Genomic DNA, 24,082 nt, shown 5'->3' with positions numbered 1-24,082 from the left:
GTGGGAAACAGCAAGAAACAATGGGGTTCAAATGCAACCCCTCCAAGTAGGCCAGACTGCCGGCCTGACGCTGCAGCGACACATCTCCTCTCCCTCGGGATCTGCAGGAGCAACCTCTCCTGAAGCCTCACAAAACAGCCCCATGAAAGAGCTCCCATGCCACATGTCCCAAACTCACACAGGCGTCTCATGTCCTACCCAACTTGTAAAAACAGCACGTTCCCTGGAAAAGAAATGCATGTGTGTTCCGGGTGGCTACCCAGAATCAGCAGATACTTGAAAACCGAAACATTCACCTCTTTTTGCCTCTGTTCCTCGTTCTACGAATGGAGATGGTAATCCCAGCTGAGTAAAAGATATTCATCAATGTTTATGATCCATGGGTGTATAATGGCAAAAGCCCCATGGGATCCCAGAGAAAGAAGGAAATGAATAATTTTGCATCTAGTCTGAGGGTTATATAATATGCATTAAATAATAGCTTGAGCTGCACATCAAGTGAGGAGGATGAAAGGGACTATTGAAAAACAGCTCATTTGCTGAAAAAAGTGAGATCCTGTGGGAAGAGGAATATGTGATAATCTAATTAAGAAGTATATAATTATCCCTACACTTAAGGAGGAAGAACTTCCAAGCTTACAAGTACCCTCATTTCTAGTATTTCTTAACTTTTCCTTTGCAGCTCTTTTGTCAAATGGGTTTCAGTTCCCTTCCAAAAGTAAAACAACAATAAACCCCAGGCTAGTGAACAGTGATTTTGTCCCACACAGCCACCCTGAGTAACCCAACTGAGAAACAGGTCCATCTCTCAGGGCTTCAGCTCAGATGCCTTCCACTTGAGGAGCCAAAGCAGCAGTAGGCAAAGCACACTGAGTATGAGTCAGAGAGGTGTGAAACACCCATCACCAGGGCTTTCTGCTCGCTCTCTCTGCCACTGCTTTCTCTTGGCTTGTGTCTTCAGTATTTCCTCCCCTCCTGACAAGTATCTTAATCCTGAATGTTTCAGTCCCTTGTCTTGCATTTAGCTTAGCCCGTGCTCCCCAGCCGCCCTCTGCTTCCTGCCTTTGTTACAACTTGGGCAGCAGGCCGCACATGGAAGAACACCAAAGCAATAGTCTTCTCTCTCCAAGCAGAGGTGACTGGTGCCACAGTGACCAGAGGAATTGCAATTGCAAGTGCGACCTGCTCAGCTATCCCCAGCTGGAGTGTCCTGTAGTGCTTGTGCAAAACTGATGGACATGGGTTTCAAGCAGCAGGCAAGAGCTGGAACATGCTTGGTGCACCTCCAGACAGCATCTTCAGATCATTTCTGTACTGACCATGTGCTAGAGAGTTTTTTCCAGAAGTTCATCACTTGATGAAATCTGATTGCTAGTAGTTTTGAGGGGTGCTTTTTGTTCTCCCCCCAAATAGGAACTATAAGACATGCACCTCTATCACAGTTAACTTTCAGCTTTCCCTTCAAAAGCACAGAGTTTCTGTAACTTAAAAAGGTAAGTCCTAAAACAAATTCAAATGAAGGAAAACAAAGTATTTTTCCCTCATCTCCTTGTCAGGACTCAGCATCTTTTGCTGAAGTTTTCAAACAAGAAGTACAATTTCAGTCCAAGCTATCACAGTTCAGCCAAGTTATGAGCAACTTAAATGTTGCATTAGATTTGTATTTCTACCATCTGCAATGTCAGAAGGATGTTTTTGATGTGCTACAGATCTATTAATTAGGAAAGAGAGGCAGGAAAATAACTTTAAGGAATTTCTAGACATTTTTAGATACTTTAAAAAAAATGCACCTTCTCAAACAGTGTTCCTTCTGGGGGTGATCATCAGGGCATGGGGACCCAGGTCGTGTTCTCATCAGCCCTGCTGGTGAGGGGAAAGGGTGCAAGGAGGAAGAGGAGACAACTGTGTGTCAACTGGTTGAGGAGCTGGTGTCAGTGACAGGTTTTTTGTTTCTATGACTATGGGACCTTGTCTGAGGATCAACATCTAGTTGTGAGAGGTGGGATCCACCTCTCTAAGCAGGACAAAGGCATCCTTGCTGCCAGTATGGCTGATGTGATAAGAAGGTCTTTAAACCAGGACCTATGCAGGAGGGAGAGTCATCAGCAGCCCTGTGAGGGAGTGAGGCACAGGGCTGACAAGTGAAGGGTTTGGGGAGATGTGAACAAAAGGGAACACAAAATTGACAAACGAAAGCTTAAGCCAAACTCAAGCATTTGCATGTCAGCAAGAAAGTGCTAACAAGGCAACATTATTGAATAAAAACTCATACCCTTTTCTGGCAAATGTCGGGGTGCCTCTCTGCAGTGCTTGTGCACCAATGGAGGAACAACCTAAGATACTAATACATGGCGGGGGCCACCCATTTGGAAAGCAACTTTGCAGAAAAGGACCTGGGGGTTCTGGTGGACACCAAGTTGAACATGAGCTAGCAGTGCATCCTTGCTGCAAAGATGACTAACAGTTATCTTGAGCTGCATTAGAAGAGTTGCCAGTAGGTAACTCCTCCACAATTGTGAGGCCATACCTAGAGTAATGTGTCCAGTGCTGGCCTCTCCAGTATAAGAGAGACATGGACATACTGGAAAGGTTGCAATCAACAGTCACAAAGATGATGAAGGGGCTGGAGCATCTCTCCTAGCAGGAAAGGCCAAGAGAGCTGGGACTGTTGAGAAGGCTCAGGGGATCTTATAAATGTGTATAAATAGCTGAAGTGAGAGCGCAAAGAGGATGGAGCCAGGCTCTTTTCAGTGGTGCCCAGTGGCAAGACCAGAGACAATGGGCACAAACTGAAGCACAGGAGAAGCCGTACGTACTCTCTGAACACTGTAGATAAAGCTGTCTGGACATCGTCCTGGGCAACCGGCTCTAGGTGTCCCTGCTTGAGCAGGGGTGTTGGACGAGACGACCTCCAGGGGTCCTGTCCAACCTCAACTATCTTGTGATTGTTCTGTCCTAAATTTTACAAAAGTTGTTTACAACTAGTTGATATGAAGTATTCAGAAAATGTAGAGATGCAGAAATTAGTTCTCCACATGCAACAGTTATAATTTTTTATTACCCAAGTTGGTGGATCATTTTCTTCCAACATAATTTTTGAAAAGAGATTCAATAGTGAAGCAGAGGAAATGTATTACCAATTGTCAGCAAGAAAAGGAAAAACGAGACTACTCTATAATTCTTCCATTTTCTCATACTAAAATAGTAGAAAAAAGCAGAGGAAAACATTGCCAATTTTCTACAAAGGAATGGAATAAAGAAAAGTACATTTCCACAACTTGTATACTGTAGTTTTTTTGGCTTTTCAATAAAACTCTAAAATTAACTTGAGGGAGAAAAATTAATTAACAACTTCATTGAAGATGAATTTGATGTCTCAAATGCATGTCAGTGTCTGAATTTTGATAATGCATTTGACTTAGCATAATAAGCCTTCCTCTGAAAATTCATTAAAATGAGCACCCTCTTAGAAATTTCCACATACTCTAGAAATATAAGAAGACACAAAGCGACGTACTCTTAAAATAATGAAATTAACAGAGATTGGAGGATTAAAAATTGTGGGACAAAAAATATTTTTTTGCTTCTTATGTGTACAGTAGAATGCAATGAGGAGAAGCGTGATTATAATTTCCATTCAGGATTTAGAAAATGGTGTAAGTAATTCAATTGGGAGCAGCGATGACTGTGTGGGTGGAAACACCTCTGAAGGCTCCGAAAGCATTTTGAATTTCAAAACAGCTCTCTAGTTCATAAGTCTCTAGAGGAGCTGTGCCTTAGCCTGCTTGCAGTTGTGGAAGGGTCTGCATTGTGGTGTTGCAGCATCTTTTCCTTTTGGATTTGACACCTGTCAAACCCAGGCTCAAGGTTCCTGAGGAGTTTCAGTAGGGGAGACCTTGAGCAGTTTAAGCCATACCCTGAGGAGTGCCTTCCCAGTGGGCACCTCCTCTGAAATGGCTTTTCAGCTGATACTGGCACTGCTACCTGCGGGATGTTCAGCAAGGGATGCCCTCTGTGTGCACAGGCGCAGGCATGTCGCAAGAAGAGCCAGAGGCCACGAATGCATGGCAAAGAGCAAATTTTATTTTAGTTACCTCCCTACTGGGGGATCTCCGAAGTAGTACCTAAGGTCCCAGGCAGAGCTGACACGAGCAGGGACACAGGCACTGCAGCAGTTCAGCCATGTCAAGAAGATCACTGGGCCTGCTGAGCTCGCCTGTATTTCAAGGCTTCAGGCAGGCGCAGCCTCCCACTCTTTCTCACAACAAAGCAGGAATCTCAGTGATAAGTTGTCTAGAGTTTCTCACAGGCCTATGTTATCTAACACAGAGGTTCTACTCATCAAGTACACAAGGTCAGTAAAACAATTAGTGTGATGTATGTGCTTTTTCTACAGACTTGAGTCACTTGAGCGTATTTACATTTAACCAACCTCCTCACCATTCTTCTGATATATTCCCATATACCCTCCAAAGACCTTCATTTTTCTTATGGAATCACAGAATGTCCAGAGTCGGAAGGGACCCACAAGAATCATTGAGTCCAACTCCTGTCCCTGCATATGACAACCCCACAGTTCACACCATGTGTCTGAGGGTGTTGTCCAATCACTTCTTGAACACTGTCAGGCTTGGGGCCGTGACACCTCCCTGGGGAGCCTGTTCCAGTGCTCCACCACCCTCTGGGTGAAGAACCTTTTCCTAATGTCCAATCTAAACCTCCCCTGGCACATCTTCCTGCCATTTCCTTGGGTTCTGTCATTGGTCACCAGAGAGAAGAGATCAGCACCTGCCCCTCCTCCTCCCCTTGTGAGGAAGCTGTAGGTGCCATGAGGTCTCCCCTCAGTCTCCTCCAGGATGAACAAACCAAGTGACTTTAGTCACTCTTCATACGGCTTCCTCTCCAAACCATTCACCAACTTTGTAGCCCTTTTCTGGACACCCTCTAGTAGCTTTATATCCCTTTTATCCTGTGGTGCCCAGAACTGCACACAGTGCTCCAGGTGAGGCCACACCAGTGCAGAGCAGAGCAGGACAATCATCTCCCTTGCCTGGCTGGCAATGCTGTGCTGGATGCACCCAGGACATGGTTGGCCCTCTTGGCTGCCAGGGCACACTGTTGGCTCATGTTCAACTTGCCGTTGACCAGAACCCCCAGATCCTTCTCCAAAGAGCTGCTTTGCAGCAGCCTGTTATGAGAACTACCACTGAATTGTCGAGAAGTGGGGATCAGGAGGGAGTACAAAGTGGAACAAACAAACAAAACCCAAATCAAACAAAAAAACATGGTCTTTGAATGTTCAGGTACAGAGAAGCAAAGCAAACGTTTAAGAAAGCGGAGAAGGCCAGGTGCATGAAGGTTCATCTATCTCATAGGGAAGGATGGACACAAGGCAGAGACAACTAAGAAAAAATATGTGGTGGGAGTGTGGAACAAGGACAGGGTGCTGGGGTGCACACTGCAAATGGGAGCAGAGACGTCACTGAAAGGATGTGCAGGGAGACTGTACAAAACCTGGGGGAAGAACAGGGAAAAAGAAGAGGTGGGACAGCAGGCCAGGAAGGTGTGAGGGTAGTGGCAAGGAAACGAGGCAGCAATGGGACAGTGGGGGTGAAAACTTGACATCACCAGCTGAAAACTGTGCGACGCCATGGGAGAAAAAAGTGCCGATGTGGAAAAGGTGACGTGGAAAGAAATAGTGACCACGCCAATGTAAACACCCACCCAGCCACTCACCAACACGCTGGTGTCTCCAGTAAAATGGACCCACACCCATCTGCCTGCACCACCCTGTGGACGAACCCTCCAATGCTTCACTCGCGCTGTCAGGCACGGAGGTGTGGGTGTATGCACCCACCCGTGTACCACGGGTACACGCGGGAGGCAGCTCGGCCTCGCAGGGCTCCCACGCGCCGCTGCGTCTGTGCGCACATATTAATGTGTATATATATCCGTACACGCAGCTAAGCAACCGTGCGTAGGGGTACACCTGTGTGTATCCACCGACACGGATGTGCGTGCACACGCGGGGCTCAGCTTCACACCACCCCCCCGGAAACACGTGCACGCCCCACGCGCGTACACACACTCCTGTGTGCACACGCGCACACGTATATATCCTCACCGACGCGCACACACGAACGGCCGAGCGCATCCACCCACCCACTCTCATGTCATGTCCCACGCGCCCCAACACGGGGGAGCCGCTGCGCGCCGCCCGCTCAATGTCGGCGCGGCCCCTTTAAATGCTAATGAGGCGGCGCGAGTGCCGGCGCCGGCCCCCGCTGACTGTGTTAAAACTTCGGCGGGGCCATTTTGGGGGCAGTAAGACCCAGCGCGGGCCCGAGGGAAACCCGCCGCCGAGCGCCGCGCACCCGCCCACCGCCCGCCAGGCACCATGAGCGAGGCGGCGGAGACCAGCACCGCCAGCCCGGCGCCCCCCACTACTACCACCAGCACGACAGCCGCCGCCCCGGACGGAGCCCCTGTGCCGTCGTCACCCGCCGCTCCGGACGCCAAGCCCAAAAGCCCCGTCAGCAGCGCCGCACCGGGCGCGGCGGCTGGCGAGGCGGCCCCCGGCGCTGCTGCCGGTGCTGCCGCCGCCACCACCGCAACAGCCGCCGCGGCTGAGACGGAGAAGAAAGTTCTGGGTGAGCGCTGGAACCCCTCCCACCGTCCCGGGGCACCTGCGGCGGGAACGGAGCGGGGCGGGGGGGGCAGCACATGGCCGCCGCCCGGGGCCCAGCCCGGCTCCCCGCCCCTGCGGCTGTGAGTCAGGCTGCGATCGCGGGAGGCGGCCGGGGAGAGCCAAGCGGCGCCTGGCTGGGACGCCAGCTCGGGAGTTGGGCGGGAGCACCTGTGTGCAGCGGCGGCGGCAGCGACGTTCACTACCCCGCCCGGGCCCGCGAACAGCTCCGGGTGCTTCTCCGAGGCCGGGCGGTGATAGTCAACAGCCATGTCGAACGGGCTTCCTGGCACCTGCCGCCGGCCCCCTGCTCTGCGGGGACATCCCGCTTGGAGGGGGTTCCTCGTAAACCGCGTGTGCTCCCGTTTAATGTTAAGGTCTTCTTTGTGCAGCTTTTCTATCTATAAAGAATACAGGTTTAATAATGCCTCTAGGATTAGTGTGTTGGGGTTTTTAAGTTTCTATTTTAGCGATAAAAATGCAAGCGAAATGCGAAGTTGCCATCACTGCTCGAGTGCAGTGCATAGCCAGTGTTTACTGTGGTTAAACAGGATCAACTTGTTGAAAAAGACAGGGCTTCAATCTGAAGTGGAAACAGGGATCTACTGTTTATAACTGCATAACTTTAAGAGGTTAGTCAGGCAAAGCTGAAGCTGACTACTAGTGTACTAGAGTCACGAACTTCACTAAGGAAAGACAGCATCTTCTGTTCTGAAGGGAAAGACTGAGGTCTTACTGCAGTAGGTAGCAGAACCAGATAGAGGACTTCTCTGGAGCTGAGGTTGGAAGGACTCTAGCAAAACAGAAATTAGAGGTATATTTTGCATGATATTCCCATGCTCTGTTATCCTATTTGTCAGTAATCGGTCAAGGCACATCCATATCTGTTGCTACAGGCTGCTTCTTGCTGTTAAATGGTTTGCTTCGTTTTTGGTAATGTTTTTATCTTGTTCATGTCTTCCTATTTTTTGGAGAGGGGAAAAAAAAAAAGTGAAGACACAAGTGCCTTTCCAGGTCTAGCAAGAAAAAGAAAAGTACCACAGTGATCATTTTTGCACACTGGCCTTATTATTAGGCAAGCTTTTTAGAAGGGTTTGTGAGGAAAGTGGTCATTGATAATGCTAATTGAAAATTGACTTATCCAAGTCTGCCTCAAATGTCTCTGTAATTATCTTCTTGTAATTATGTTAGTTTAAGTCTTCTCTTGCAAAGGTCTCATTAGAAGCAAGGTCTGATGCTTGCCCGGAGCATCCAAATGACTGACTTCTAGGAATAAGGATAAAGGTTACTCAGCTTTTGGTCACAGGAAGCTTTGGCTTTCCTTGTCAAAACTAATGAAAAGGATATCTAGTGATGGCTATAAGTGGTTGATGATTGTTTCCTCTGATGGCATCAGAGTATAGCATCTTGTAGAAACATGTGGGCTTTTCCTTGTTGGTGGGGTGAGTGTAATCACATCAACTACATCCTCTGACTTGTCAGTAAAACTGGTTATAGTTTCCTCTGGGCTTGTCCTCCTCCTGATCTCCCTGCTATGACAGCTCAGGCTTAACAATGGCTGCACCGTGGCCATGCGGATGTTCAGGGTAGTGCTATTGACTATGTTCTTACCCCTGTGGTAATGCTTAGGGGAGACTGTAAGACTAGTGTGGATAGGGAATGGTATGTCCTCAGTATCCTGTCCTAGGGAGTATATTGGAGACTCACTCTGGTCTCTAGCAGCTTGTGCAAAATGAGCAATGTTGCTCTGAAGCTCTGTGTGTGGATTTCTTTTTATTAGTAGAGTGAGTTTTTGACTACTTCTCCTTCCACCAGCTTTCTGACTCTTCTGGGGAGTTTGTCATGCTTCCTAGGCTTCTCACTCTCATCCTAATCTGATTGAAGTGGGCCAACAGATTCAATAGCAATTTTGCAGGGGAGGGAAAGGATGATAGTGGGGGAATCAGTGGTATTAGCCTTGTTTCTTAGAGCAGACTAAAACCTGTGTGTGCCATGAGCACCTGTTTCTCTGCTTCCTCCCCACCCCTTTCTTCTCCTGTTGACTTCATGAAGTGAGCTTTTGCATGTAGCCAGTGCCTTGGTGGTAGCAGTAGATGTCTGCACCTGGAGATGTCCCCATGGAGCTAGACTTAAAAGCACAACTATGAGTGTTGATGCTGAAGACTGTCATTGTTGCCAAATAAGTGCTAGTTAGTGAAACTTCAGTTTTTTTAATGTCTGTGAACAAGAAGTCTTGGGAATGGTTGCTGTATTAGGTAGAGCACTTTCCTCTAATACCTGTCTCAGTCTTAACATTGTTTTGCTTCTTCTAAATATGAACATCTTCTGCTAAAAATGTATTAAAGAAGGTGAAAACCTTCATTTCTAGAAGTGCAAAGAGAAATAGTGTGTACAGCAAGAGTATTGCAATGAACTGCTGTTGGCAAACATTCCTGCTTTAGCTCTGTATTCAGGAGAGGAGGAAGAGGTTGCTCTTTGTCGGAGGGGTATATAAGAATGGTAAGACTGCATGAGACCAAAGGTCTGTCTAGCTGTGTTATATCCTAGTGGATGTTTAGGGAAGAATACAGGTGTTGAGCAGATGAAGGTAACAGTTTGCATTGTGTTCTTCTTGCCTCGAGCAGACTGGCTTGAACTTCTGAACTGGAGATTCTCTAGACTGTATTCCTTTTAATTGGCTCTTGGATTTCTCCTCTGTCCCCCAAACATATGTAAGGGTTTTTTTAACAAGCAGTCATCTGTAGGTGACAAGACCCTTTTCATAGAAGTACCATGTAGATTGCTTAGATAGTTATGGTCGTGCTGCGTAATAATTAACATCTATTAAAGTCTAGAGACCAGAATTCTCCCTTTCCTACAAGTTTGAAAAGTACAAGTTTGTGGTCTCCACCCAGTTGCTGAGAGGGAAGGAGAGGTTGAACTGCCTCCATCCTCCCACACGTTCCTGTATGTTGGAGGAACAGGTTTTGCCGGATCCTATAAGGCACTACAGTATGGCTTCTAAGTGAGATGCTCTTTTGTTGTTGTGTGGGACAGGAGCTTGTCTTGATCCTAGAAGCCTTGGAACATAAAGTTTGTCAGTTTGTAGCTGGTAAGTTGTAGGTGATCTCTAGAAGTAGGAATATAAAAATAACAGCTTGCAGTATTTCATTAGAGTGATAATGCAAGAAAGAGCTTGTCCAAAATATGAGTGTGCTGCCTCTCGCTTGAGAGAGTTGCGTGGTGCTGGATACTGGTGCCGTGGGCACTTCTGGTTTCCAAGGAAGAAAGGAGGGATAAGCCTGAGTGAAAGGGAGGACTTTCAGACAGCAATGTTTCTTGTCTAGGTACTAAACTAAAGAGAACTGATGAATGACAGTGATATTTTTCAGCTTTGCTGCCGATTTCTGGGATAAGAAATAAAAAAGGGATGGATGGGCAATTCTGAAAATAGAGCTGGGCTTCATTCTAGATGCTGTGTGGTGAACTCTTGGCTGAAGAACAGCAAGTTAAAGCACTGCTATCTGCGACTGCCTTAGTGTAGACTGAAGTAGAGATGAAGGTACACTTTGAGCATTAAGAGAACAGAATGGGTCTGGTTGTGACTTCATGTGCAGGTATAAAAGTATTTTTAATATTCTAGTACTTAATTAGAGTAAATTCTTTACCTTTATCTCTCCAGCCACCAAAGTTCTTGGCACAGTCAAGTGGTTCAATGTCAGGAATGGATATGGCTTTATCAACAGGTATGTTTAAATTATGATTGTCATATTTGTACTGTACTAAGACTCATGGTATGGGTAATATGCCATGTGTTAGTAATTGCAACAGAGACCTAAAGACAAGTTCATGCAGTTGATCGGCAGATTGGGCCAACGATTGATGTAATCTCAGGGGACTTTTTCTCCTCCATCAAAGGTTATGTTTATGGGGAGAAAACAGGGTGAAACTCACTGCAGAGTTGATCTCTTACTTGTTTCTCATGTTTACTCATACCACACTGAGGGGAAATACTTCTGGATAAAAAAATCAAATGTTAACTGATGGGTCAAAATACCTGCTGTAAATACTTTCAGAGAATCTCAGTGTGTATCTCACTGAAAATACTCTAGGCCTGGGTTCACTGAAATTCTCTCTTTGTATTTTTTTTTTTTCCTCCTATGAATGGCATTGATAAGCTAAATAGCTGTAAGTGATATTAATCATACTCATGGTGCTCAAGACCCATGCTTCCAAGTTACTGGAGGAAACTGGCTTTTAAGGCTGGGATATCTTTGGAGTTGAGGGGCTTAAATGTCTTGCGTTTTATGAGAAATTAAGCTCCTGCATGGTAAATGCGTGTCTGGCAAGTTATTTTGTCCTGCAAGTCTTTGAGCTGTTATACAGCAGGTAGAATTGGGCAAGTTGGACACTGTAGAAAGAGGTAAAAGAGCCTCATTTCATGGATCTGAAGCCGGTTCTGGTACAGTATTAAACCCAGTCTCTGGAATCTACTATCCAGTGTTATGTAAGCTTAGAAGAAAAGCTGGAATTAAGAAGTACTCTTAGTGTTTCATAGCAATTTATGTGGGAGCCTTCAGCTAGATACGGTGTAGTAATTTGTTAGCTATCTTGCTGAACTGAAGTCTACTGTTACTTGAGTTCAGTGCAACAAGTTTTGGATTATGCATTATCTTCACAAACTCTTTGACCCACCTGTTTCCTCTGTTGAGAAGAAACTGAGTGAACAGATAGTGGGGTCTAGGCTGTTTCTGTTTCATGGGAACACAGAATCAAGGTCTCAAACCTGTCTTCATGTTTTGGATGTGGAAGCCTGAACCAGCTGGCCTAATCTAGACAACCCCATGTTTGTGTCTGGGTCCCCTTCCAGGGGACTCTCCTGACACCTCTTGTGCATGGTTGCTTTGAGTTTCACTGAAAGGAGAGCTCTGTTAACAGCTGTGGCTAGTCCTGTTGATAGGCTTGTTTGACCTCTGGGATAACAGCTCAGGTTGCAGGCCCTGTGGAAGGTTTTTCGGGGGGTGGAATTGTGAAGGGTGAGCAGTCCAGTCATTAACTCTTCCCTGTGTCAAAACAAAATATTGAACATTTGCCAGAAGATTACAGAAAATCTCCTCTATCCCCTCACCCTTTTGAAGGGTGTGGAGTCCTTTCTGCTGTGGAGCATATGACCCTGGAAATTCGGAATAGGATTTTGGTAGCATAGACTTACACAGAATGTATGGAATCTAGAGGATGTACTACAGGCTGGAGGAAGGATGGTTTCGGTTGTGAAGTCAAGGATTTCTATTTAAGTCTCTTAATCTAAACCCTTATGACTTCTCACTTTCTTTTCACAGAAACGATACCAAAGAAGATGTGTTTGTTCATCAGGTAAGACAGCAGTAGTTGTACTTTGAGATGTACGCTATAATAGGTTTCTAATACAGCTTCCTCAAACAGTCACCCAACCTTGTCCTGGCTTCTTAGAGTGTTTACCATAAATACCTTGAATGGACTTGTATGTTGAAATTTTCAGGAATGAATATTAGGGTTTGTTTTTGTTCTTGCTGGAGTTATAACTGATAGAGTAGGTGTTATAACCGTTCATGTTTTTCTTTTGTCTGCTCTGATTTGAACACTAAAGGTTTTTGGGTTTTTTGGATGTTATTGTTTTGTGTGGTTGTCCCTTCCCTGGGGAGATGACTCCTCTGCTTTGTCAATACCTTGCTGCTTGTTGTCTGTCCTTCCTGCCCCATTTCCTCGTGTTCCTTGTGTTTTCTGTTTCTTCCTACCCTCTTCATTTGCAGGTCTGTTCTGTCTGCCCTCCCTGGTATTGGAGAGAAAGTGATCTGGTCTGGCTCTTGACCAGCCTGGATTGCCATCAGCTGTTGCTGCATGAGGCAGCTGCTGTCTTACTAGAGGAGGAGAAAGGTTGTGTGCCAAGTGTGCCCAAGCAGAGGGAGGTAGCCCAGTGGCTTGTCATTGGCTAACTTTCGTTGAACTGTCACTAGGCTGTTCTAAGTTTATACTATGATTTATCAGGTCAGACAACTAATAGAAATATAGAGGATGTTGTCTCTGTGCTGATATAAACTGATTAATTGGCTTAGATCTGGTTTTGCGTAATCTAAAACTTTTTCTTCACTAGAAAATGAAATACTACCCTTGGAGCTTGTCCCACGTGAAATGTCTGCAGGCTCATGTGATTCTTAAAAACATGAGCTTTCTCTGTGGCATAAGTGGCAGTATTTCCATCAAATGTAACTGGGAAGCTTGCACTCAGAGTTGGTCACAGAGGATGAGATGTGCATATGCAGTTGTGTTAAACATGCTGGTCAACATCAATAATTATTTTACTTTTTGTGGCCTCATGACTAAATAGCCTGTGATAGCTGTTTCTCTGGGTCAAGGACTGTAGACCCATTACCCCTAATACAGATGAAGCTGGGAGGGAGTAAGTCCAGTGCCCATAATGAATGAAGAAGTCAGGAAATGTGTGCTGTACATATTACCAGTTCAGCTGGTGGACTGGGAGTGAGAGCTTGCGATGTGTGTACCAATTTCTAATGATCACCCTCCTTAATGACCATGTGCTGTGTGCACACTGATACAGATGCTGCATCTGTGGGCTGATGGGAGTGAGTCCAGAGAAAGGTTGTAAGAGTTGTAGTAGTAGAAACGTGTTCTGGATAAGGCAGCACTGTAAAACTACCTTGAAGACAAATTAGGTGTCCCTGAGATGTGTGAGAAGTTATCATGGAAAATGGTTGTCATGCTGATGATAGAAATAACATGGATCGGTTGTTATTCTGCTTGGGATTGCTGCATGCAGAGATCTAAACAGTGAAGCAAGCTAGTATTGTCTGTGCGGTTTAGTGTCCTTCACCTAAATGTAAACTAGTGTTTGCGTTTGGAATGTGATGTTTCAGAAACACCACTTCATGTGCAAGCTTGCATCTGATTAACCCTGTTGTTGGACTGTGCATGGCAGAGTAGATGCGTCCAGCTCTGGTCTGGGTTGGCTGCAATCAGGTGTTCCTCAGCTCTTGCATCTTGAGCTGTTCCTGTATGCAAAAGTGCTAGCTACCAGAGCCCGCAGCTTTCTGGCTGAAGCTCCTGCCTGAGCTTTTGGCTTGGCAGGGCCAGTGGATGGGGCCTGCCCACAAGGGAGGCAAATTGATCGTGTAAGCAAACATCCTGCTGTGAGCTCCCTCTCCATGGTTAGTGCTGGTTCTGCCCCCACTCCTCGTGCCATCCTGGAGGGGTTGGATTACATGCCTAATCCCTTCAGAATAAGGCTGACCTAGTTGAATAGATAGAGCCTCCTCCCTGCCTCTCTGGCACGCATCCGCAGTGGGGAGGGAACAGTCCGATCTCATGATTGGAACAGGGGTTAATGCTTGGTGTCTAGCTATTGGATGCTATTTATAAACCTAGTACAGATTAAAATGCTTTTCTCTTTAGGGCATGCATGACTTACTTTGAGTTAACCCTTTGTCTTGCTTGCAGGGAACCCAAACAGTGTTTTGGGGAAGGGCAATTCTTCACCTGCCTCATCTTGCTTGCTTCACACCAGTTGCTATCTAGGGCATTGTTACTTGGAGGTGGTGTGAGCAAAAGGGATCGATCTGCCTTGTTGGGTGGAGTGTGTCTGAGGGGGAGGAGGGTCTTTCTGTTTAGCATCATTAAAAGTGTCAATAGCCAGAGAAGGCCAATTTAATTAGGCATAATTTGAATTAATAAGCAGCAAAGAGGAGTTAAGTTCTTCTGCACGTGTCTTTTTCTTCACTGGATTGTATTCATTGTGCATAGCCTCATGTACGTGTGCTGGTAATTGGTGTAACAAATTTTGGCTATTGCTGTGACAATACTGAAAGTGCACATGATGTGGTGATATCATGAAGTTATGGAAAGAACTTTTCCAAACAAAACGCTGAATTAGCTCTGAAGTGTCTTATAGCTGTCTGTTCATCAGTGTCCCCTTTGGAAAGGAAAGGCTTTGTCTTAATTGTTGAGTGCTCTCTGTGTTAACAGAAAACATCTGTCTTTTTAATCAAAGAAGCTGGAGACTGCGGGATGATGGTGAACAGTAACAGGGAGAATAGTACTCTCTCCGCTCTGGATATATGGGGTAAAAGTCTTTCCATCAAGCTTGGAGCTTAAGCTTGTTAGAGGTTTGTTTCAGCACTGTTTACTGTTACTGTTGCAGCTGAAGTAGTAAGTATAATAGTATAGCTGTATAGTTTCTGCTCTGAATTTTAGGATTTACTGAAAATTGTTCCTGGTTGCCTTTACGAGATGAACCCCAGTGTACTGTGTGGCAGCCTCTATCTCCTATTGACAGGTTATTTGCTTGTGAATCTGAATTTCGAGGTTTCTGTCCCTAAAACTGGAACTATTCGATTTATCTTCCTTTACACTTATTGGAGGATGTTTGAGGAGCTTTATCAATCTTAAGAACACCCTCTGAAAAGAAATCTGGCAGTCCTTTCTCCTTCTGTACTTACAAGGAAGGGGAAGGAGTTTGAAATACAGCTTGTTGACATATCTGTCACATGCAGAACACAAGTATTGTGAGTTTTAGTTGTGTCAGTACAAGTGGTGGTGAAAGAATTAAACCCTTAATCTGCAGTGAAAATAATGGTTTTTACTATTAGAATATAACATTTATGGAAAAGCAAACACCTTCCACCTGATTTTAGAAATGGGCTAGTTATGCCAATAGGTCAGCAGAAAGCAAACGAAGCTGTCTCAGTTGATGGTGAGAGTCTCTGCTTTGTGAAGTAATTCCCAAAAGAATTCACTTGAGCAGCTAATTCTCTTCCTGTATAAAAAAAAACAAAACAAACAAACAATAACAATAGAACACACCACACACACACAACCAAACCAAAAAAAAAAAAAAACAGCCTACAACACAAAAAAAACCCTCTTGGGTTGTTTTGTTTCTGGTAACAATAATATTTACACTCTTGCATTCTTCCTGAAGCCCTTCAGGGACACTGCACGGTACAGGGAAAGGTGTGGCTAGATGCAGGGCTAAAAGAACATGCTAACCTATTACCTAAAATGCAAAGGGGACTCTAGTCGGCAACAATAAGAATACTTTTCCTAAACTGGTCAAGCTCAACTTTAAACTGATTAGAACTTTTTGTTCAGTGGGAAATATTTTTGAGCTATTGTGGACTGAATGGCTGTAGCTGCCATGCATGGGCAACAACTCTACTGATGTTCATTCTGCTTTTCTTCCACTGCCCTGTATCACATTTCTTAAGCCAGATTTGTGCCTTGTATTTCCATGTATGCTTCTCTCCACTGGATCTGCACCTGCCTTCTTCATGCTTACAAAAAATGCCCATATCAGAAAACTTTTAAGAGGAGAACTTCTGTAAAAAGCTGGCTGCTAGATTGGCTTTTACAATGTTTTTGTTTTGGTTTTGTGTGGTGGTGTGGTTTCCTGCCCCCCCTCCCCACCTTCTTCCCTAGCCTCTTGCAGTTTGATAACCCTTAAGTAATGAACAGATGGTAAGTTTGTCTTGCTAACTGCCTTTTGCGGAATTCTAGAAATACTCCACAGGGAAAAAGGTACCTGTAGCTGCCAGGCTGAAAATGGCTGGTGGAGGTTTGAGTGTTCTTCTGTGTCTGAGGAGGTTTTCAACCAGTTTGTATCCAAAGCCATGGTGTTAATAGTATTTTGGGGTATCTGTCTTGGTCGAAGACTGATTATCTATTCTGGTACCATTCCTCTGTTCCTTAGGGACTTGCCTAATTTTGGGGAGTCTCCCTTACAATGCTTAGATAAAACGCTTATTTGTTACACCAGAGTTCTAGTAATTAGTATCTGGTTACTATGAGTTGCCATGGTACCTCTATAGTTAACATCATCTACAAAATTGCTTCTGTTCTCTGTAGATAGTCTACAGGTCTACTTGATGACTGTGAAGGCATGGGTCACACTTGGTGCTGGAGCTGCCTTGGTACATCTTGCAGGAGATCAAACACTTTGTGTGAACTCTGTTATTACAGAAATATGTAATGATCTGGATATTTAGTAGGCTTGACAGGCATTCACGTAGCAACAACTGATTCATAAACTTAAGAGTCTGAGAAAGAAGTAAACCTTGACTCTGTTGGTGGGCCTGTGGAATAAGAGAGACATCTGTATATTTGAAATATGTTGGTGTGGTGACCTGGTATGGAGAGTTGGGATTGTAGCAGAGGAATACTGTCCTTACCTCAGTGACAGGACTATGAATGTGTAAGATGAACTAATGATTTTTTTTACTCTTTCTTTAAAGACGGCGATAAAGAAAAACAACCCACGGAAGTACCTGCGCAGTGTTGGTGATGGAGAGACTGTAGAATTTGATGTGGTTGAGGGAGAGAAGGTGAGAGATGTATGGAGATTAGGGATGTGGTTCAACAGAGTTAACATTACTCTAGTGGGGCGTAATGCAGAGCCTTAGCTGTGTGGTTTGGTTTTTTTTTTTTTTGTCTAATGTGTTAATCACTGAGGTGGATGGCATTCCTGCAGCTTTTCTGTGGAAGATCTGGGTTGGTTTTTTTTTTTTAAGGCTTCATTAAGAAGTGTTTCTAGATAGGTATCATCCTAGTGCTTCTAGAATTGGTAATTTTTACTTGGTAGACTATTTGAAATTGGCAGTCTGCCTGGTAAGCATTAACTGATGCATATATTGCCCTGAAGAATTTTTCATGGGAGTCTGGTAGCTTAATAACTGTAAGACCCTTCAAGTTTTTTGCACTTGTAATTTCTCAATTTTGAGTTTTCTGAGCTTTTTTTTTTTTTTGTAATGTGTGGGTTGTGGTGTGTGGGTTTTTATTTTTTTCCTTAATCAGTTATTACCTTTTTCTTCTGAACTCAGTCTGGTTGATAGGGTCTTACCTCATGATCATTACTTCATAACTCTTGTGTTACAGGGTTGAGAGTAACAGAGCTGCTTTTGCACTGCTTGGGAAGAAGGAATCTCTGTAGCTTGGAACTGATGCGAACAAGCTGCTTTTGTTTTGTATTTTTCCATTCTCCCTGTACTGGGTTGTTCTTTTCTTGTACCACCCTGGCTTACTCTCTTTTGGCCTTCCAGGGTGCAGAAGCAGCTAATGTCACTGGTCCAGATGGAGTTCCTGTAGAAGGCAGCCGCTATGCTGCAGACCGACGCCGCTATCGACGTGGCTATTTTGGCCGACGCCGTGGACCTCCTCGAAGTGTAAGTTTAATTTCCTTAGTGGTGGTCATCCTATCTCCTCAGCAGTCTTCTGATCTTTTTGTGAGAGAACTGCAGGTTCAGCACTAGCATATAGTAAACTGTCAAATGCTAAGTTGTGAGTGTTCTTCAGATATATTCTGGGTTCCTCCAGCACATCATTGATGTTGATACTGATATTTTCTACTATTGGATGTTCTGTAGACCTTTCCATGTCCTGTCTTTTTATAATTGTGCTAAAAGCATCTCTTTGGGTGGTAAAGTTACTGGCTTGAAGAGTGAACACAAAGGATTGAGATGCCTAAGTGGTTCACCATGCCCTTTACCTGAAGCAAGGGGAAGTATTTATGTTACTCTAAGTAGTATAACAACCCTTTGGAAGGCTTACTTGGAAGACCAGATTTGTTTAGAAGCTCATATTTTTGCATGGCATGGTAGTAGTTTGACCAGCTAGTTGAAACCTCCATGTATTGTCCCTTCATAGCCCTCTGCCTACAGCAGTACAATGTAAAGATAATGGATTTTTTTATTTACGCTAGCTGTGTACCACTTATAGTATCTGCAAGTTTTTGCACAGGGAGAAGTATGAGGTATGTGGATATAGTTCTAGCAGTTTCTATTCCTATTCATATAATGCTTGTGCCTGGAATGATCCAACAAACTGGAACATATACCAGGCTTGATTATCTTTTCTTTTATAGCTGACTCTGTGATCATCACTTGCAGAAATGTGTTGAATGATCCATTATGAGAGCCCTGGGTGGAAGTCTACCCAAGCAACATAACTATTCTCATTTTGTTCTACGGAGTTGACAGTGTGGGGGCAAACTGGGTGTTGTCAAATCCTTCCTTAAAGCCTAGCTGTCATGAGGTTTTCTCTGTAATACAGCTAGGCACCACTGAGCCTTAAATACATGAAAGGTGTTCTTTCTTAGTCCCTTGGAGGCTGCTGGAAGTTGGTGCTGGTAACTAAATAATATTTATTACTGCATATGTCTTTGTTTTTCTGGCAATACAGTTTGTAGCTTCAGCTCACATGCCAAGTAGCAGAGAAGTAGGATACTAGGGAGTATGTTCCAGTATTGGTTCTGTTGTTACCTTTTGCTCTCCTGAGGTTAAAATCTTCCTGAACTATATTGGGAGTGAATGCTTTAGTTGGTGGTAGTGGTGTTGTCTTGGAGTTGCTTCAGATTTTAAATAAGCACATATATCAAGGCTTAGCCAACCCTGGGTACTGCTGAGTATGGAAAGTAGCTATTTCTTTTTGCCTGGAGAAGGATAATGTGAGACACATCTTGCACATGGGGAACATTTGGTCTTGGGATACTTGCACTGGGACACGATGTCTTGGATGTCTAATGCAAACTCATGCAGCTAAAAATCTGTTTTGCATGTGACACTATAACCCACTTGTGTACATCAAGTGCTGGGATTCAAGGGGAACAAATTCTGACATCACACTGTTTTCCTTTGGCTTCATTATATATGTGAGTCCCCAGACTGTTTTGGTGTGGGTACTAGACCTTAGTTGTTGTGTGACTGGTGCCTAATGTCCTGTGAAGACATCTCTCATTTCATAGCCAAAAATGTACTGCTCTTTCTCTGGGATCATTGACTCTGGAAGAATTACAGCTTTCAAAATTTGCAAATGATGATTTGCAAGAAGGTGCTAACCTGGGTGTTCATTGTTTCCTGTTGCTCATGAGGTTTGTTGATCCTTCTCTTTTGCTTTTTGAGTATCCTCTGAATGTCAGGCCTGCCCATCAATCCATTGAGTGCTCCTCTGCATTTGGTATCATCTGCAGAAATTAAGAGTAAATTCTGTTTCATTCAAGGATTATGATCTTATAGTACCATTCCCTTAGCATGCCACTCTAATGGGTAGCAAGGTAAACTCTGTGATTGCTGTGAGCTTTTAAAGATGATACTGGTCAGGCAGTGACATTAGCTAGCTCCTGCAGTGCTGTTGAATGTATCCTGTATAGTCTCAGACGTGTGTGTGTAAGATATAAGTGGTATTTCCTTTTAATGTTTGAGCTCAGTCAGTCAGGAGTTCCTTGTGCAGCCAAAGCTGATGTCTGCTATGCTTGCTCAACTTCCTGCATGTTGTAGTGGACCCTTCTTGTGTTCTGAGCTAGTCTGAGGTGCAACCAGTTCTGCTGGGCCTTCTTAAAACACTCATCTGTCAGTTGCCTGAATGAGTCAAAGCTCCACTTGAAGAAGTTGCTGTCTTTGGCAGCAACTGCAAAGGGCTGTGCAGGGACTGTCCCTGAAGTCCTAGTGGAGGTCAGTGAAACCACTGAAACTTGTCCAAATATTCTTGTCATCCCCTGTGTGCTTGCTTTGATAGACCAACAGAGAGTAGAGTACATCCTCATGTGATGCTATCAGTATTTCCTTTTTGAAACTTTTCAGTTGTATCAGTTAACATTCTTCACATTGAAGCTGCACATGTATTGTGTCTAGAAAAATGCTTCTTTCTACTATTCTTATCCTTTAACAAGGCTTCCTCTTTCCTCTTCCATTCCCATGTGTGTAAAGGGGTAAGAAAGGTAGCAGTGTCTGCAAGCCATAACAATATGAATGCGCTATTCTGTATGGTCCTGTTAGCAGGTGCATTAAAGGTTGGGCCTCTCTACTTGAGGCATTGTTTCCAGCAAAATCTCCTGAAGGATATTGCTGAGACACATTAGAGTTGCTGACAGTATGGCACTTCTGGGCTGTGCTTGCTGAAAGGCTATTTATTCAGCTGCAGGCAAGTCCTGCTGCACAGCTGAAGAAGAAGGTTTCAGTGTACCCAGGCCTGCTATGCTTAAAGATCTACTAGGCTGCAGAGGTGAAAGGTTTTCCCAGAGCTCAGCTGCCCACATCATCAATCCTGTATTTACTGAAAAAAAAATTGTTAAGGTGACTTTTGACATGAAATTCTTGAAACCTTCTAGGTTTCTAGCCACCTAGTTGATATTGGTTAGCAACTTCAGTCCAACCTTGCAGTGCACCAGAAGTTGATTATTTATTTTTTTTTTTCTTCCCTTCCTCACTAGCATGGTTGTAGGCAAAAGAAAAATGCTGTGCTTTGACATGCTAGCTCAAATGTGTATGCACTGTTATATACTGGGTCTAGTTTTGAACACATTGTGTGAATTTTTCCAGAGAAAAGAGGACCTTGAAGAATCTGAGGTATTTAACCAGCTCCAGTGGAACTGTGTCTGGGCTGCATGGATAGTCCTGTGGAAAACAGAAGTATTATACTTGTTCATATCAGAAATTTTGTAATTGTATCCACTACAGAAAAGAGGCTGTGGTTGTGGCTAAACTGTCTGTGACAACATAAACATGGTGTGGAGCTGTAGTCAGGAAGTCATAACAGACAATGAATCATGGAATAACCTTGAGAACCAATGATGTCTTATCTAAATACAGTGTGTATTACTAATAAGTCTCTATACCAGTGAGTCAGAAAACAAGTGAAATAGTTTGGAGAACTGTTTTATGGGTTGACACTATTTCTCATAGAGAGAAGACTGAAAATATGAGTAGTATTATACAAAAGCTAGAGACTGATCTGCAGAGATGTAAGCATTAACTGTAACTGCAATGAGCTTTTTACTCATCTGCTCTCCCTTGTTTCATCTTTTTGTTCTTACAAAACTTTCCTTTGAGGGATGGCAATAAGATTTTTGTACCTTTTTATGATCAGAGAAATCTGTGTGAGATCTTCATGGGGAATCACACCCTGCCTGCTTGCCTATATTGGTCTTCTTCAGAGGAAAATGTAGAGTGTGGCAGGCTGGCTTCATTCACTTGTCTTTCAGGATGACCTAATGTTTTCTTAGAAGGTATTACACTGAGTTCAAAGGTTCCTGTGGAAGAGATTGAGTGAACAAGATCATGTGTGTGCTAGACAAGGTATGAAGCTTTCCTAATAAATGAACCTAATATACTTTGAGTATAGTAAAACAAGACCTCAAAGCTCAGCTTCTGTTTTCTGGTCCAATTCCATCTGTTTCAGTGACTTCTGACAGTGTAATTGTTTTATTCTGGAGCCATACTTCACATACAGCGAATAGACCTATATCAAACAATTGGCAGTGGTACTGGTGTAACGTGTTAGAGTTTTTGTGATACTATAGAAGATGCAGGAAACTATCAGGACTTCTGGGCAAAGCAATTCATTTACTTTGCTATTCTGTTTTTAACTGATTGTTTAAGCCAAACCCATTTAAAATACTGACATAGCAACATTCAGTTCAAGATGAATAGGAAAATGTCTGCGTCAGGTTTAGTCATTCTTTCCATCACTAAAGGAGATAGTATTTTATCTGAGATTCCAATGTAGCCCTCTGCAGGGAGGAGTGGACTTGGGCTGTGCCGCTAAAAACAGTTAGAAATTCAATATTGCCTTTTAAAGGTCTGTGAATGTGATGCTGATTGTCAAGTGCTATAGAAGAGCTTTGGCTGGTGAAAATATTCTGTGCCACTCCCTACAATTAGGTTTTTTGATGCATTGTTGGCTTCTGGCACATTGTCCTTTAGCCAAGACCTAATAGGCCTTTGTGGTTCTGTGTTTCTGGCATTGCAGTGCTAGAACTGAGTACTGATTTAACATGTGGTTGCTTGGAAATCCTGGAGAAGAGAAATGGTGATTATACTGGAACATGTTCAGAATTGGTTTAGTTTTGTGTTCTCTCTTCCGATCATATATTGCTGTTCTCTTCTCCTGTTTCTGTGCTTTGCCAGTCTTCACATGAAGAAGAGAGTGAGAGCAGAAGCAGTATTAGGTCATTGATTCAGAAAAGGCAAATCCCAAGACTTCTGAATCAGTATTGCCACACGCAATACTGGCAGCACTGTTTCTCACCTTACTGTCTGAGACACTTCTGGCCAGCCCTCACAGGTTATTAAACGGTGAAGTTATGGAGTACAAAGCATCTTGATACAAACAGGACAGATTGATACGGCAAAGTAGGTATAAGTAGCATAATGCTGTCAAACTCGAAGTTTACCCTTTCAGGTTTTGAGTCTGTCAAGTATTTCTCAACTGCTATCAGATGCTGCCTGTTATCACTATCTACTTAGTGGGAGTTCCTTTTTATATTTAGTTATCCTAATCAGTCTTGTGCATGAGGCACTGTAATGGATTGTTATTTATTGTGTGTCTTTTTTTTTAATTCTGATTTCTCTCACCTCAGCAGCTGACCCTGTCATGTTGTTAGGAATAGCTGGTATAGCTATTTCAGCATGTGAAATATTCTGCTTGCCTTTAGGCTATGTCTCTGTGCTTTTTGGAAACCTGGAAAGCTACAAAAAGTGCTTGAAATTATTAATGCATCTGGAGGGTACTTCACTGTGGTGAGAGAAGATTGTCCAGGTTGGTCACTGAGGTTCATTTAATTCCCCAAGATTCTTGTTACAATCTGCAACTCTCCAGCCTTTCTAAATGCCAGTCGTCCTGTTACCTTAACTAAGGAAAAGTTCACTGTCCATGCAGGTACTTGGAGTTGCCAGGTGAAAAGAGAGCGAAATATGATGGTGGTGGTTAAAATAGCTGTGTGGAATTGGAAGGAGACCTCTCAGACTTGGTGTAGACTGTTGAAGACTGTCAAGAAGCAATAGTTTTTGTTTCTTGCTGGATCAGATCCAGAAGATCTAGAAACAAAAGTCCATCTCCTGTTGTTAAACTCCCTTTTCTTTTTTTTTGAGGGGAAGAGTAGTGTATTGGGAACAGTAAATAATGTAACTTATAAAACAGACATTACTGATGGCTGGCACTTAAGAAGCAAAATAAAAATACCAGACAACAAACTAGGGAAACCACCACCAACAACAACAAAATGAACCTCAACTCCAGCTATATTAGTTAACAACTAAAGAGGAGAGATAACCACTGCATCTCTGAAAGGCTGAAAATGGTGAGGGTGTAGAAGAGTATTTGACATGATGTAGTACAGTTCTTTTGTCTTTAAACTTCTTGATGTTTTGGTGAGAGTTCTCTGTGGAATGGGGCTTTGTGTACAATGAGGCCAGAAAGTGGTCTCTGGAAAGTTTCAGTTTTCCAAATTGAGAAGTGTCCTGATCAATAGCTGCCTTTTCATAATGCATTTGCCCTTTACAGTGCAATGTTCTGTCTTGAAATATATTTTTGTATGCATCACAGTGAACTGTTAGGTTCTCTGCCTTTCTTGGCAGACAGGGAGGAGGCATCATCAGGTGG

The 24,082-nt window shown here is 43.8% G+C and overlaps 2 protein-coding genes across 2 annotated transcripts in view; one reads left to right on the top strand and one right to left on the bottom strand.

Moving 5' to 3' along the window:
- Positions 1 to 6,297: 6,297 nt before the first annotated feature.
- Positions 6,298 to 24,082, top strand: part of YBX3 (Y-box binding protein 3) — a 25,174-nt gene continuing 7,389 nt past the window's right edge. Inside the window, exons 1-5 of the mRNA XM_082073396.1 lie at positions 6,298 to 6,650; positions 10,347 to 10,410; positions 12,004 to 12,037; positions 16,945 to 17,034; positions 17,749 to 17,871. Coding sequence (XP_081929522.1) covers positions 6,398 to 6,650; positions 10,347 to 10,410; positions 12,004 to 12,037; positions 16,945 to 17,034; positions 17,749 to 17,871 — 564 coding nt within the window. The 5' untranslated portion in view covers positions 6,298 to 6,397. The remainder of the gene's footprint in view (positions 6,651 to 10,346; positions 10,411 to 12,003; positions 12,038 to 16,944; positions 17,035 to 17,748; positions 17,872 to 24,082) is intronic.
- The window catches only part of SYCE3 (synaptonemal complex central element protein 3), a 22,691-nt gene continuing 18,174 nt past the window's right edge, over positions 19,566 to 24,082 (bottom strand). The window contains exon 5 of the transcript XR_014186076.1: positions 19,566 to 21,731. The gene's annotated coding sequence lies outside the window, so the exon portion shown is untranslated. The remainder of the gene's footprint in view (positions 21,732 to 24,082) is intronic.

Source organism: Streptopelia decaocto, assembly GCF_964273445.1.
Source record: "Streptopelia decaocto genome assembly, chromosome: 1".
Classification (NCBI taxonomy): Eukaryota; Metazoa; Chordata; class Aves; order Columbiformes; family Columbidae; genus Streptopelia; species Streptopelia decaocto.
This window is presented reverse-complemented; position numbering and strand designations above follow the sequence as displayed.